Source organism: Lissotriton helveticus, chromosome 3_1 (assembly GCF_964261635.1).
Source record: "Lissotriton helveticus chromosome 3_1, aLisHel1.1, whole genome shotgun sequence".
Classification (NCBI taxonomy): domain Eukaryota; kingdom Metazoa; phylum Chordata; class Amphibia; order Caudata; family Salamandridae; genus Lissotriton; species Lissotriton helveticus.
In genome coordinates, this window is record NC_136061.1 from 689,161,372 (window position 1) to 689,177,039 (window position 15,668).

Sequence of the window (15,668 nt, forward strand, 5' to 3'; positions counted from 1 at the left end):
TCCAACATCATATTATTTCAAAATACTCCCTACATCACCAAAGAAATATATGCTCACATGAATGAAGCTGATTTACTAAACTCAACTTTCACCCAATTAGCAGTGAAAGGCTATGATTATTGGAAAGACACCTGAAGTACGTTTGTGGTACCAAACCTTTGACAAGTTCAAGGGACAGGAACCTTGTTCCGAGCTTGTTTAATTACAATACAAATGATTTTTCTAGACTACATGTGTAGAACTGACGAAAATTAAAGACATGAATGCATCAAATATTCCCTCAATATCCGTTTTGACACTTGACACATTGCACTGAGGAAAAGCCAATAGCATGTTGTAGAATGGTACATTTAATTCCACAATTTAAGGTCCTCATGGGTGGTTATTGTGGCCAGTGGACACAAATGGCTGTCATGCTCAATTTGTTTAAGTCCACACCAGAATTTAATACAAGCAGACCTGACCCCCGATATTCCCATTCACAACTTCCTGGTATTTTTACCACTTATTCAGTGAGGGAATTGTGTCAACAATGGTTGAAACATTCCACAATGTCTGCATTCAAGCAACATATTTCTTTCCTGTCCGAAAACATGAACTTATCAGACTTTATTAGGTATTGAGTCTCCAGGTTCAAAAAGATTTATTCATACTACATATAATGAAATTTGGAAATTATGACAAATGGAAGCTGCTGCATGTGTAAGACAAATTGATCAAGATAGTTTGGATAAAGTGCTTGCTGTGGTTGATAACAGTATTAATACAGTCTTCTCACATTTCCAATTGGAACAACATTGTGTCATCTGCAATTGATATTATGCAAAGTGACATGTCTACATTGTCAAAAAACAACAAGTGATGGACTGAATGTGGATCAATGTCACACACTCCCCCAGTCAAAAGATCTGGGCCCAAATCCATCGTTTTTTTGCACTCCACACCACCCTGGGTCAGATAATGGCTTTATGCAAATCAGCTCTGACCCTGTTGCCCCATGGGAACAGTCCAGTCCGAACTACAACAGCCATATCTTTCCCAGACCGGAATCAAGCATCCGAGGACCGGACCGGTTTCGAGGTAACACCTCTCTTCAGCCCGGCTAGCTTGACTCCAAGTGGTGTGGAGTGCCTGGGACCCACGTCTGGGCATCCCCAGCGCACTTAGGACGGCAATTGCAAAAAACAACAAGTGATGGACTGAATGTGGATCAATGTCACACACTCCCCCAGTTACCTCGAAACCGGTCCGGTCCTCGGATGCTTGATTCCGGTCTGGGAAAGATATGGCTGTTGTAGTTCGGACTGGACTGTTCCCATGGGGCAACAGGGTCAGAGCTGATTTGCATAAAGCCATTATCTGACCCAGGGTGGTGTGGAGTGCAAAAAAACGATGGATTTGGGCCCAGATCTTTTGACTGGGGGAGTGTGTGACATTGATCCACATTCAGTCCATCACTTGTTGTTTTTTGCAATTGCCGCCCTAAGTGCGCTGGGGATGCCCAGACGTGGGTCCCAGGCACTCCACACCACTTGGAGTCAAGCTAGCCGGGCTGAAGAGAGGTGTTACCTCGAAACCGGTCCGGTCCTCGGATGCTTGATTCCGGTCTGGGAAAGATATGGCTGTTGTAGTTCGGACTGGACTGGTCCCATGGGGCAACAGGGTCAGAGCTGATTTGCATAAAGCCATTATCTGACCCAGGGTGGTGTGGAGTGCAAAAAAACGATGGATTTGGGCCCAGATCTTTTGACTGGGGGAGTGTGTGACATTGATCCACATTCAGTCCATCACTAGTTGTTTTTTGCAATTGCCGCCCTAAGTGCGCTGGGGATGCCCAGACGTGGGTCCCAGGCACACCACACCACTTGGAGTCAAGCTAGCCGGGCTGAAGAGAGGTGTTACCTCGAAACCGGTCCGGTCCTCGGATGCTTGATTCCGGTCTGGGAAAGATATGGCGGTTGTAGTTCGGACTGGACTGTTCCCATGGGGCAACAGGGTCAGAGCTGATTTGCATAAAGCCATTATCTGACCCAGGGTGGTGTGGAGTGCAAAAAAACGATGGATTTGGGCCCAGATCTTTTGACTGGGGGAGTGTGTGACATTGATCCACATTCAGTCCATCACTTGTTGTTTTTTGCAATGTCTACATTGTCAGGCACGTCCCTTGGCATAATCTAAATTCCAGCCACTTACTATGCCTTTCAATCTGACACGTAAACAACAACTCATGGGTAAAAAAGTTGCCACGTACACACTGCTACATCTCGAGAAGTCAGAACAGTTCCTATCCACAATAGCAGAAACACCTTCTGCTGCTTAGTTAATAAATGGCGTAATATCGTTCCTAATTTCAAAATATCAGTTTACAGCTTACATGAAACATTTCCCTGTTTGTAGATAACAACCCCTACGAGACAGCTTCATTCATGAATTATGGTTCCTCCCATTTTCATATCCGTGTGAACGTGCCAAAAAAGAGGTCTTCTTTGCTAGAAAGGAATGCAACTCTTCTGTCGGACATTCACTCATCTGTAAACACATGACCATACACATGCTTGTAATGAGTCTGTAGCAAATTTGGCCTCTTATCTCAAAGGAACACTAGCCCCTGCAATACTCCCACTAACAACAGTCTTATCAAATGGAAGTTATCTAATGTTAAACTATCAGGACTGGAATGAGTGTTGGGATCCTCTACATTTTGTCGGTTTCCCAGATCGTGACCTGTTGCAATAACATCCTTTTCCCTACCATGCAAGGGGGTTTGGATAGCTCGTTGTAGCCTTTCATTCTAAATTTGAAGGCAGACTTTAACCACTATCATTTCAAAAATATGTAGCATCTGCTCGAGAAACCTTTGAATTGCAAGTTGCAAGGACATCCTGTGAGATACAGTCCTTGTTAACATCAACCTCCCTTTACATTTCACTGAGTTAATTCACTATATATTTAATACATCGGATACTGCCAGACTTGCCCACTTTAATAAAGTTATTGGTTCTGGCTTAGTCAGCTCCTTCCAGCAAACATTTGGAGTAACACCAGCCTTTATTCATTCCCTTTTTTACAGTGAGTTCCAGGGCTTCCCTTTGCTGTAATCCCTCATTTGCGGCACTTTGGTACTAATTTAGCTCCTCCGCAATGGATGTTCTGTTTGCATGCCCTCTGGAACTACCACTGCCCCAGCGTTGCCATGAGCGAATGCTTCAATTCTTTGGAATCCTCTTGCTCCAGGAACTGGACCTTGATTGGCCATTATCATTCCGTCCTACCTGGTTTACCTGCGTGCAACCCATGTTTCATTGCTTCTGATGCCCCTTCAAATGGGGACTGGACATTTGCTTGGCTCTGCAAAATGCTGGCTCCCTTGGCTATAGACCTGTTAATGAGTCCATTAGCTACACATTTTCAAAGTTGAACCTTGGGTCTGCAACTTCTTTAGAATGCGAATTATGAGCCACTTCTTTCAGAGAAAAGAAGTGCTTCAGCGCATGGATCGTTAAACGCTGGGCTCTAATAATACAGATGCAGGTCACCCGGCTACTTTCTCAGCATCAGCACACAAAGAAGATCATGTCTGTTCTTTGGAGTTTGTGAATCGGGCTATCGCACAATCTTCGTATGCAAAGAGAGAATCTTTTCAGGATTCACTGGCTTTTGAACTTCGAAGTGACATCATGGATACCTCTGACAAACCTTCATTTGACTACCTTTTCAAAATTGACATATTAACTTTTTATTAAGACTATAATCCTTTTTTACAACATGCTTATTAGCTAAGCCTTGAAATTGCTTAGCTTGTGAACTAACTTTTATTACTTAGTTGGTCATTACTTTATTATCCAGACCAAATGGGGGTGGGGGGGGGGGGTTCGTGAGTTCCCTTAAGGGCCCACTGGAGTTCTCCCCAATGTTAGCCTGCCAGATGTAGGCCGTTTTTGCTTTGCACATGTTATTATTATTCGAAATAGGCTGCACATGTTTTTGTTATTGATCTCTTTTGCTGGGATTTAGTCTGAAAATTTGTACTAGGTCGAACAACACTGTACCTTGTTTTTCTCTGTGGCCAGTCAATGACACACCTAACACAGACATAACAAACTGACCAAGATGATGTTTTCTAGAATGGCAGTTCTTGTCATATATATGGACAAGCCGGGTCTGGTGGACTAATGCATCCACTGTAGAAGCCTGTGTTTAACCTCATGCAGGTCTACTCAGCTCTTTATCCTTCTGAGGTTGAGGAAATGAGTACCATTGAGTTGGGAAACAATAAACATCTGTTAGCAGGGGCCCAGATACCCTTGGGTGAACGTGTCCTTTACAAATACACGTAAATAAGCAGAGACTTGCCATTTTGAAAATAGAGAGGTGAACTTCTCACAGAGGAAAGACCAGGGGATGAGCTGTCGCAATCTGAGATGCGGGTCAGCTAATGCCAAATGCCAGTCATAGGGCCAGACTCTAACCCCAGAGATCTGTGATACATAATTTGTGCTCAAGTAGCAAGGTTAAGTTAAGGCACATATATCATTCAGCATGAAAGGGCTTTTTATTGTGCATTGTCTGTTGATAATGCTAATCATGTTACTAAGCTGTACATGTTTCCTGATTGCAGCACAGTTGCTTCATGATAGAGCACAACAGTTTCAATAAACATTGTAAACTTTACTTGTGTCTTTCTGTAATTTATTATGGACATGTCTGAGTGAGAGAATGTATGAGTGTTGTGTTCTGGGGTACCAACCACCTTGTTACTATGGGAAGGACAGAAGGGCAAGTAGGGCACTGTAGCTTGTCAGGATTTGGGCCGATAGGTACTAATGTGGTATGATGACGCAGTCCCTACATATTGACGTCGTGTGATCCCACGCATAGTTCTGTTTTCACAACAGAGTCCCTGCAACAATGTGGCTCTAAACTTTTCAATTTGTCAGCCATATGGCTTTCAACAATTTTAGCAGCAAGGACTGAAGCAAAATGGTTCTGTAATTGTCTCTGAGAAAGGGGCTAGGGGTCAAGTATGGCATCTTTTAATAGAGGGATAATAAAAGACTTTTTTAATTTAGGGAAGAGGTGCAACCCCCTCAATGGAAGGTTGATTTAAGATGGCAAATAAATGTTAAAAAAAGACAGAGCTGAACATCTTAACCAAATGAATGGAGCAACTCTTTGAAAAGTATTGTGAAGGTCACTTCACTATTAAACAAGTAAGAATATCCAAGCGATTTACAAAGGAGACCCAGACCTTAAATACCAAACCTGTCACACTATGGGAATAGTATCAAAATGGTGCTGTGATCAGGGAAAAAAAGGCTCCTAATCCTCCATCAGTGGAGAATATCCACACATTTGGAAACAAAAATGATCAGCACCCACTATTTTTTGATTATCTCCAATAATGCATCATGATTGAGGCAGATTATTTCACTGTTGATTTGGGAAAGTAGACTATGTCTCAAAAGGATTCAAATTCATAATAGGTAGATCTCAATCAAATATATAGAGGCGTGTTTGTTGATTGTGATGTTATTACAAAAAGTTGTTCATCCAAAAGTAGCCAAGGCATTTCGTCCCGTCTTGGGACTTCTTCCGGGCTACAAGACACAGATAATATATATACTTTTAAAAAACATTATATTTACAAAGCCCCATTAAAATCCATAAGCATATTGTGGAAATGGTGCGTGTGAAATCCGACCTGCGCTCTTATTTTACTTAGCATTGCCCGCCCTCAAATGGGCGGCTCATATTAAACAGGGCGTTATGGGAGATGCTATTTCGGTCATTAATATTCCGTTTATGAATGCACTTGTTCTGTCAAAGTGATTTGAAAGCCCGCGGATGGGCGTCATCAGGCAAGCTGAGTCCTAAATCCATCACTGTACTCCACTGGGGCAATTGAATGGCATGATCTGACGCCTAAATATTATTTATAAGACAATAAGGTTTTCAGGCTAGAGGAGGCCATCTGTCTGCCATTGTTCCGGTGCGAAAGCTATTTACATACAGCTGTTTGACACATTTATACATGAATGATAAATTAATACATTCTCAGACTTGCCACTTAAAACTCGTACAGTAATAATGTTATTTAGCTCCAACGGCTTCAGCCTAAACACACTTTTGTCTTTCAACATTGACATTATGTCGACCAAATGGTATAGTAAAACAGTGGATTTCATTGTGGCTCGCAGATGAAATATTGCATTTTACCTTGTATATAATTTTTGCTGCTTCATTTAGAATGCACGGTATCCAGGATTCATTAGTGGTCTGCAAGTCAAACAAAAAAATGGACATTTATTATATTTTTCAATGTACTGTATATATTACAACCTCAGACTAAATACTCCATTGTTAGTAGTTCCTGTTTGTTGTGACCAAAGTGAAATGTTAGTATCAAGACATCAGATAGGCTTTTCAACTTCAACTGTTAAATATGTTTTGGGTTGCTTATTAGCACATATTTATTCAAGCTTTGCACTAGAGAATTCCTTACCTTGGTAGTAAAACGTGCCTACAAAACCTTTGTATCTTAAATCTTTGCTAGCAAAGGATTATTTTGCAATTAGAAGGAAAATATCAACCTAATGGGCATAAAGGTGCACAGAAAAATAATACGACTGTAGCTAAATTCATACGCAAACCAGGACACGATGGTCGGAGGCCAGAAATTTTTCCGACATTCAACCCCAGTCACAGATCTGGGTTGAATCCACCATCGTTCTTTACCTCACTTTCCCACCCCAGTTCAGACCCAGCTATATGCAAATAAGAATTGACTATGTGCCTCATGCGAACAGTCCAGTTTGAACTGTCAAGCCAGGTCTTCCCTGGACTTGAAACAAGCATCCTGGGACCGGTTGCATGGTAACACCCCTCATCAGCCCAGTTAGCTTGAATCCAGTGGCAAAGTGAGCAAGGGACCAACGTCTGAGCATACCCTGCAACTTAGGGCAATCAAAGCAAACACAAGGAGATACTGGATGGAGAGCTGAAACTTGCCAGACATTATGCTCTGTGACCTAACTTCCCTTTTTCCATGGCTGCTGATGCTGGCAGGCATTGTGACATCAGAACTCGACTGCAATAACTTATAGTAGAGTTTGGACGTCTTTTCTTTATAATCAGCGACTGAGTGTGCCCTGGAGGCCGCGGACATTGTGGACAGCGAGACCGTTTTTTTTCTCCATCTCTGCATCCCATAATCACATCCTTAAGGGATTTCTGACATATAGACCCCCAGGGCCAGGGGCACGGTTTGCTGCACACCTGATTGAGAACCTAACGCAACCAGCCCTGAGGTATGAGAGACTCCTTCTCCTGGGAGACTTGAACCTCCATTTCGATGACCCCACAAATGGGGAAGCACAGGAACTTCGGCAGGAGCTAACAGGAATCCAACTAATGCTGAAATCTGAACTGCCCACCCATTGTCATGGCCACCTCTGGATCCAATCTTCGCAAATTGGGATACGCTGGCTGTTACTCCTCCTATTCCTGTGATCTGGTCGGACCATTATTTGGTCGTATTTAGAGCGGTAGTACCTGAACTCACAGCGCAGGGCGAGATGCGAACTAAAAATAGATGCAGAAAATGAGCAAAGTTCTCCACGGAGGAATTCAATAAGACCTTCGATAGGGGCGGCCCCCCCGGAGGTCTGGGAATAGAGTCAGCCTGTGAGGAATTAGATAGGCGGATCACAAAAGCTCTGGACTACACTGCACCTTGGTCGCACAGTGCACCACTGAGGAAATCTAAATCCGCCCCGTGGTTCAATGCTGAACTCGGGGGTAAGAAAACCAAATGCAAACATCTGGAGAGGCTGTGGAGGAGAAACTTCTCTGAGTTGGAGAGAAATATTTATAAAACTAGTCTGAGGGAACACCATGCCCTAATTAGGAAGGCCCGTAAAGCCTACTACTGCTGTAGAATTGAGGGAGCTGATAACTCCATGAAGGAACTGTTCTTGGTATACAAAGAGCTATCGGACCTCTCCAGTACAGCGACCCCTATGATCGGCTCAGTAGAATCTTGCAATCAGGTGGCAGAATTTTTTGCCAATAAGGTGGACAAGATCTACTCCGCCTTCCTGGACACGGCCAGGGTAGGCTGCAGTAAAGAGGTTACCCCCACGAATCTGGATAGGCACTGTCTCACAGCATTTTTGGTTCCCCCTCGGGAGACCCTAAGCCAGATTGCAGGTAGTATTAAATCAGCTTCCCCTACAGAACTTTCCTTTGACTCAGGACAGGTGCCTAAATCTTGGAAAAAGGCAGTGGTCCCTCCCTCTGAGAAAAAAAACCAACATCAGTATGGAACAGCTTGAGAACTTACGCCCCATTTCGCTTCTCCCGTACTTCGCAAAGATCGCGGAAAAGGCAGATAATAAACAGCTATCTGCTTATATTGAGGCCAATGGCTTGCTTCATCCCACCCAGTCGGGTTTCCGTGCCCTCCACTCGACCGAGTCAGCACTTCTTTTTTCAACTGAAACCCTGCGGAAATATGCAGATGAGGGTCAAACAGCTGCACTCATCTTACTCGACCATAGTGCCGCCTTCGACACCGTAGCCCATCACACTCTGCTACGGTGTCTGAAAAAGGGAGGCGTAGTGGGTAAAGCGTGGGAGTGGCTGGAGTCATTTCTAGCAGACCACAGCTTCCAAGTGGCACAGGGACCCTTCCGGTCCAAAGAAATTGGCCTAAAACAGGGAGTACCGCAGGGATCCAGTCTTAGTCCGACCCTTTTTAACTTGTATGTTGCACCTGTGGCAGACATTACAGATACATTTGGGGTAGAAGTAGTGCCCTATGCAGACGACACGCAATTGGTGGTGACTGACTCAGCCTAAGGAGCAATGTGCCACCAACTTCACCGCGTGTGTGCAGGAACTTGCCGCTTGGATGGCTGATAATTGCCTCAAACTTAACGGCAATAAGACAGAGGTGCTGATTGTGGGCAGGGCTCTTTCAGTCTGGACTTCGACATGGTGGCCGTCCACGCTTGGTGCCCTACCCACCCCCAGCAACCCAGTGATGAACCTGGGGATCTGGCTGGATAATAAAATCTCATTTGAGCACCAGACCAAACAAGTGGCAGGCACCTGTTTTGGAATGCTGAGGGTCCTCAGGAAAACACTGGACCTCCTGCCAATGTCTGCTAGACAAACGATAATCCACGCCCTAATAACTTCCAGATTGGACTATGGAAATGTCCTGTATTTGGGAGCCAGTGCAAAGTGCATGCAGAGGCTGCAACGCATACAAAATGCGGCTGCCCGCCTGATTCTGATGCTTCCCAGGAGAGCGTCAGCCAAGAAAGCGCTTAAAACTCTGCACTGGCTGTCAGTCAAGGAACGTGTGGTATTTAAATCACTCTGTGTAGGCCACCGGATTTTACAGAGGAAGGGCCCAACGTACTTGCATAATCTGCTCGACAGCTGCGATCAAGTGGGACCGGGCTAGTCAAGGTCCCAAAATTCAACAGAGCGAGAATGGGAGGGCGCTCTTTCAGAGTCATGACCTCCACCCAGTGGAACAGACTACCTCAGAGGTTACGACTTGAAACATCCGAAGCCGCTTTCCGCAAAGAACTAAAAACCATCCTGTTCCCCAAAGATTAACTGAGGCACCATGGACTGCCTACAATTTATGATCACTAGGTCTGTCATTCAGTTCTATCCAGCGCTGGGACACACTAGCTAGTGTAACCAGGCGCTTTATACGCTTTAAAAATAATAATAAAGAAATTAGAGCCTGCCACTTATACAGGGATTATAGAATCCCATGTATTATATTGTCCTGATGTACAGCTCACAGGCTGCTGTCAACACAGCTTTAACCTTTACAGATGAGTTAATATATTTTATTCGTTGCTTCTAAAAAGGAAAACAATTAATACACAAATGAAGCTGTTTAAATGACATAATTTGCAGTGTGTGTTGGTAAATAGTAGAATACATGAGATTTCTGAAACACACATACATTTTAATTATACACAACTTCTAAGATATTCACTGGTGAATTGCTTCCCCTACTTTGAATACAATTTACAAGAAAGACATTGCACACACACATATATGTGCCTTTTAGATATTATAATACATTCTTAAGCAATAACAGTGCTCTTGGCAATGAATATATTTAATATGATCTGAAGAAGAGAATAAAAAACAGACATATTACCAAAAGACTTAGTTCCCCTAAGGTAACACCAAAAGAAATCGGCGTGGATGGATCCGTTATCTGAAACAACAATAAGCAATCTAGCTTTAATGTTACCAGGAAATTATCTCCAAACTACTCACTTCTTTTTTATTCTTTCCATTAGCAAACTGGTATTTAACCAAAACATGAATTCTTAACAATTACTGCTGCTTGAAATCGTCAGAAATTGTATTTTATTTGAGAGGGGTAAGAGACCCAATTAAGTAATAAACACAATCCTTGTCAGGTTGAACCACAAAAGTCAATAAATAAACCTGTACTTAAACTTGTGGTAGTTTGGCGCAAGGCAGTCAGACTTAACTTAAAGGAAAATATAGAAGTATTTAAGCAGCGCTCAAACAGACATGAAAATGAAAACAACACAAGAAAAATCCCAAACTAATTTAGAAAAATAGATAATATTTCAATATATAAAATTACATCAACATAGTAAAATTCCAATCAGTAGACGTTCTTAAATGTTCGGGTAAAAATAGTGCCAAATGGTGCAATGCACGAACTGAGCGGAATCTTGTCACCTGGACCAGGACACAATCACAAGTTCAGGCAGACTGTGAAGGAGCGTGGGCTGGGTACAGGACTGAGTTTGGTACCTTCTATCCTTGAAGCAATGTCTGTGCGGTGTTGGTTTGTGAAGCTCTGCGTCAGATCTAGGGAAGATTTCAGCTGTGTGACAAGGCTTACTGGGGCTTCGCATCACTTGGCATCTGATCCAATTACGAGTAGCTCTGTTGGGCTTGGCGTTGCTCTGCGTTGGATTTGGTGCAACTTCCAAGATGGGATCTGCACATCGTGACTTTGTGTAGCTCAGTTTACGATTTGGAATCTTCCAGCTGTGCCAAGAGCTTGCAGGCAGATCTGGTGAAGCCTTCAGGGTGAAACTGTGCGGCTCTGCACTGCTCCAGGTCTGGTGGAACCTCAGTTGGGCAGACAGAAGTAGACTTGGACTCCAGCAAAGGGTCCAGGACCTTGATGACACCATTTGAGGGGAAAGGACTCACACCCACAGAGGCCAACAGAGGAGACCAGATATGGTCCAGGTAAGCCTGGTTAGCTGGAAAGCAGGAAGGGCCTCTGGGAGCTAGTTGTGTCCCTGTACATAACTAACCACTGGAGTCCCTTCTGGGGTCCTGAGTTTAAGACCAACAGGTTCAATTTTCCTTTTGCAGAGAGCAAGGTAAGTGCTTTCTTCTAAATCTTCTTAGGTCCAGGAGTGTTATGATGAGCGATTTTGAAGGTTCTACATTTATAGAACGTGCCAGCCTGGGTCAGGGTGCACCCCGTTTGTCCAACCCTAAAATGGTTCTAGTTAGTTCTTCCCTTTTACCTGGGTTTGGCTCTAATTTGTATATGGAAACAGAGGGCAGATAGCATCATGTGTGAGCTGTATTTGACAGTGACAAAGCAGGTACCATCAGACAACAGGAAGGTGCAGAGTACAGCTCTTAGGTGACCCTTTGAAGCTCAGGAAGGATCTGGCAACAACCCTCCAGGCCATCCTGCTCAGGAGAGGAACACCCTCCCCAAACCCAATTCCCTATTGTTCTCTGTCTGGTAGGACTACGCATCATTCTACAGGAAAGTCAACAACAAGTGTGTGCCCCTGGACACTGGCAGAAAGGCACATTTGGTTTGGGCAGAAAAATGCCAACTTTCTAAACATGCAATTTTAGTAATTTAAAATCTAACTTTACAATTAAAGAGGCGTTTAAGTTACAATTCATAGGGGTGGAATAAGTATTTCTCAAGCTGTTCACAAACTGAACTTATCACGTATTAAATGTATTAAGGTTACCAAGTGTTAGTCTATGTGAGAACTATCCTTCCTACAGTGAATGACGACTTTGGGAGTTTTTCACTGCCAGGAAACTTAAAACTTAATTACACATGTCCTTCTTTTTAAATACCATGTACCTGCCTTATGAGCCTTTAGGGCCTGCATTGGGGAGTGACTAATAAGTATTACACAGGAAGGCTTAGACCTGACTATGGGTTTATTTTGCCAGGTAGAAATGACAGTTTGAAACAGCACTATAGGCCACAGTAGCAGGCCTGAGATATGCTTTACAGAGCTACTTTGTGGTGATGCAGCCCACTTGTAGCATTTAATTTTCAGGCCTGGAATACATGTAGTACCATTTACTAGGGACTTCTAAATAAAATAAATGTGCCCATTAAGGATATTACAATTTTACCATGTTCGGAAAGGAGAGCACAAACACTTTCCACTGGTTAGCAGGAATTAAGGGCGTTGACTACTAAAAGTCAACAAAACCCATTAAGCAAAAATAAGGTAGTGAAGCCAAAAATAAGGGGGTATGCCACTCAAAATATGCCCATTGCCAACAAAAATAATCTTGAACTCTATAAATGTGAGGTTTTATGAGAAATTAAGTTCCTTGTGTTGGTCTTCCAAAAACAAATGAGCTACATTAGTTCAAAACTCCATGAGGAATTATGATTTTATACATTAAAAAGGGCTTACAACATTGCAAACCTTAATTAATTAACGGTTTTCAAATTATTAGATCAAGATCTGGCATTTACCAAAGATCTTAGGAGGCCTCGCGAAATCATTTTTGAGGGTCCAATTTATACCTGGGAAACAAAGGAACTGCTCATGTTTTATATGGCAAATTTTAACATTACATATATCTTATTATAATTTATGTCCTTGATTTTCTAGGATTACCTTTGTCTACGAAAGTGTTATATTTTTCATGGGCATATTCTATAGGTGAGGCCCAACTTTCTGCATACATGTTTCCTGGTGGGAAAGGTTTAAAGAGCACGAAGATCGCGATATAGGTGAAGAACTTTCCTTTGATAAATGGTCACAAAGGTGAATTAACAAATGCAAAGTGAATCTGTATTTCCCCAAATCGCCAGTAGAAAATATAGGCTCGGTGAAAGCAAAAGTAACCCATCCTACCCCTTGCAATATGAACTGAACACTGAGTTGTCTAAGATCTGTAAGGATTTTGTCACTCAAAATCTGCTTATTAAAAGTTTTTCAAAAAACAAAACATGACATGACTTCAAAGGCAGGTTCACAGCAGGTACATATTGTAAGGTATGTCAGTGCATTGGTAATTAGTATGAGAGGCATGCAATGATGTGAAACATATCAAAGCATGTGTGAAATAAGTAACTGGTGTGGTCAAGGGTTGGGTATACATGTCATAACAACTAACCATGAAATGAAAACTGCAGCAGGTGCCAAGTCGAAGGGACTCCCAGCGAGTACTGGCCTGGGTCTGTGGTACTGTGTAGGAGAGATGTAGGTCAGGGTTGTTCTGGGAGGGGGAGTGGAGGGTGCATGTCCAGGACTCTGGCCCCCATCGTGTTGTTAGGGAAGCGCTTTAGACAGGGTTGCACAGCTTTAAGCTTAGGTGGGGTGAAGCAGGCATGTTCAATTCAAGAGAAATAGTCAAGTAACAGTCGCCAGATAACTGTGAATTTCTTTTCAGTGAAGGCTACTTTGTGGGATAATAACTGCTCCATTACCATAACATGCCAGAGACACTGGTAAAGCACAAATGCAATGGGCCAGGGGTGGGGGAAGGTGGTGGATAGGCTTTTTCCAGGCATGTGCAACAAGCAGTTTCACAGCACTAACAAGTTATTGGTAAGCTGGCAGTCGGACAAGTCATAGCCTCAAGTGTAGGGGCTGTATACACACGATGACGGTGATGTAGGAGGTAGGGAAGGGATATCCTACAGCGCATTTAATATGCCCAATAATCTCCTTCCAATATGCGGTTATAAGCAAACAAGACCACCAGATGTGGTGAACGTCTCCTCGCTCTACTCCACACTGACAGCAGAGGGTTGAGGCTGTGTGGAAAATGGCATGCAGAGGAGTCAGGGTGAGGTACCATTGTGTCATGATTTTATAGGTAGTCTCTCATTGGGGTATACTTATGTATATTAGGTATGTTGTGCCAAAGTATTTCCCATTGTTTTTGAGAGATGCCCTACGAGGAGCTTGGGTGCCATTGTGTTTGGTATGAGTGGATGCAGGGCAGCGCGGAGTGCTGAAGGACTTGGTAAGTTTTAGATATGAGCCCGGATGAGCTTCTCAAAATGGGTATAAGCCTGTGTAGCTGCACGAGCATTGAGGGGTTGCCGTGCCGAGTTGAGCAATTGGCAATACTGTAGCCTAATGGTTTCAGGACCTGAAAATCTAATTTACATTGGTCAAAGCATTTGATGTTGCCACCTACAAAGAGGCCATGAAGGGTTCTACATTCCCAGCTAGGAAACATGAGGCTGAAGGGCTGCAGTAAAGTATGGGTTTCAGGCAATTGTTGTGTTGGGAGACAGGAAGTTAGCAAGACCTCTCTTGAGTGCTAGCTTGCGCCAGATCACTAGGACTGCTCCAGTGGCAATATATGCACTTCTAAGCCGTGCATGCTTGTGCAGCCAAACTAAGTCCCACAACGGACGACACATCAATGCATGATCCATATAAAACCGGTGTTTATTGCTTTCACAAATGACCCATTCGGAGATGAATTTAAGAAGAGTCGCTCAATAGTACTCAAGCAAGTTAGGGCAGGCCAAACCCCTCCCCCCGTATCCAGGAAGTTTTAGTAGGGAGTTGGAGAGCCTGGAACGTTTACCTCCCTCAAATAAAGGTGCGTATGTCCCGCTGTAAGCGATGGATATTGTCAGAGGGGATAGCAGTAGGCAACATTTGGAAGAAGTAGAGTATTCTGGGGAGGACGTTCATTTTTATTACCTTAATGTGCCCCAGCCAGGAGAAATACCATGGCTTCCATGGAAGAAGTTCTTCTAAGATGGATCGCTGATATTCTGGCCAGTTCGCTTGTGTCCACAAATTTAGTGTAGGGGTCAAATTGAGGCCCAAGTATTGGAATGAGAGGGAGGCCTATTGAATGGGGGGCAGAGCTTGCAGGGTGGGAAGGTCCTAATGGGGTATGGTGAGGTTCAATGTGTATGACTTGGTCATGTTGACCTTGAAACCTGATACTGCTTCAAAGACACAAAGGCAGTGGACAACTGTGGGTAGGGGGTAGCAGGTTGTGTGAGAATACGGTCTGGATGCCTAGAGTGAAATGTGTATGAAGGGCAGAGGGTGCCATGAAAGCTCCATGGGGGGTACCGAGTGGCAATGGAACTAGGTGCATAGTATTACATAGGCCCTCGTATGTTAGTGTGGAGCACATACGGTATGGCTCCCCCCCCCCCCCCAAGGGTGCCAGTCTGCAACAAAACAGAAAAGAACAAAGAAAATAAACAACACTGGGTCAACAGGCTGAAAAATGTGATCCAAGCTCGACAGGGATTGGCTTTGGCATTTTCCTATCCTACTAGCGGTGTCACCCTCCTGGGGTATGAACTGAGGAGGACGGGAATCCGGGAAGAGGTGTGTTTCAGACAAAAAAACAAGGAGAATTAGGTGGAGTGG

General features: G+C 43.6%; 1 protein-coding gene across 2 annotated transcripts in view; it reads right to left on the reverse strand.

Moving 5' to 3' along the window:
• Positions 1 to 15,668, reverse strand: part of VPS13C (vacuolar protein sorting 13 homolog C) — a 2,773,485-nt gene that overhangs the window by 2,428,757 nt on the left and 329,060 nt on the right. For both annotated transcript variants that reach the window (XM_078680824.1, XM_078680823.1), the window contains exons 7-8: positions 10,193 to 10,252; positions 6,217 to 6,276 (exon numbers count right to left, since the gene is read on the reverse strand). In XM_078680824.1, the coding sequence (XP_078536950.1) occupies positions 6,217 to 6,276; positions 10,193 to 10,252 (120 nt within the window). The remainder of the gene's footprint in view (positions 1 to 6,216; positions 6,277 to 10,192; positions 10,253 to 15,668) is intronic.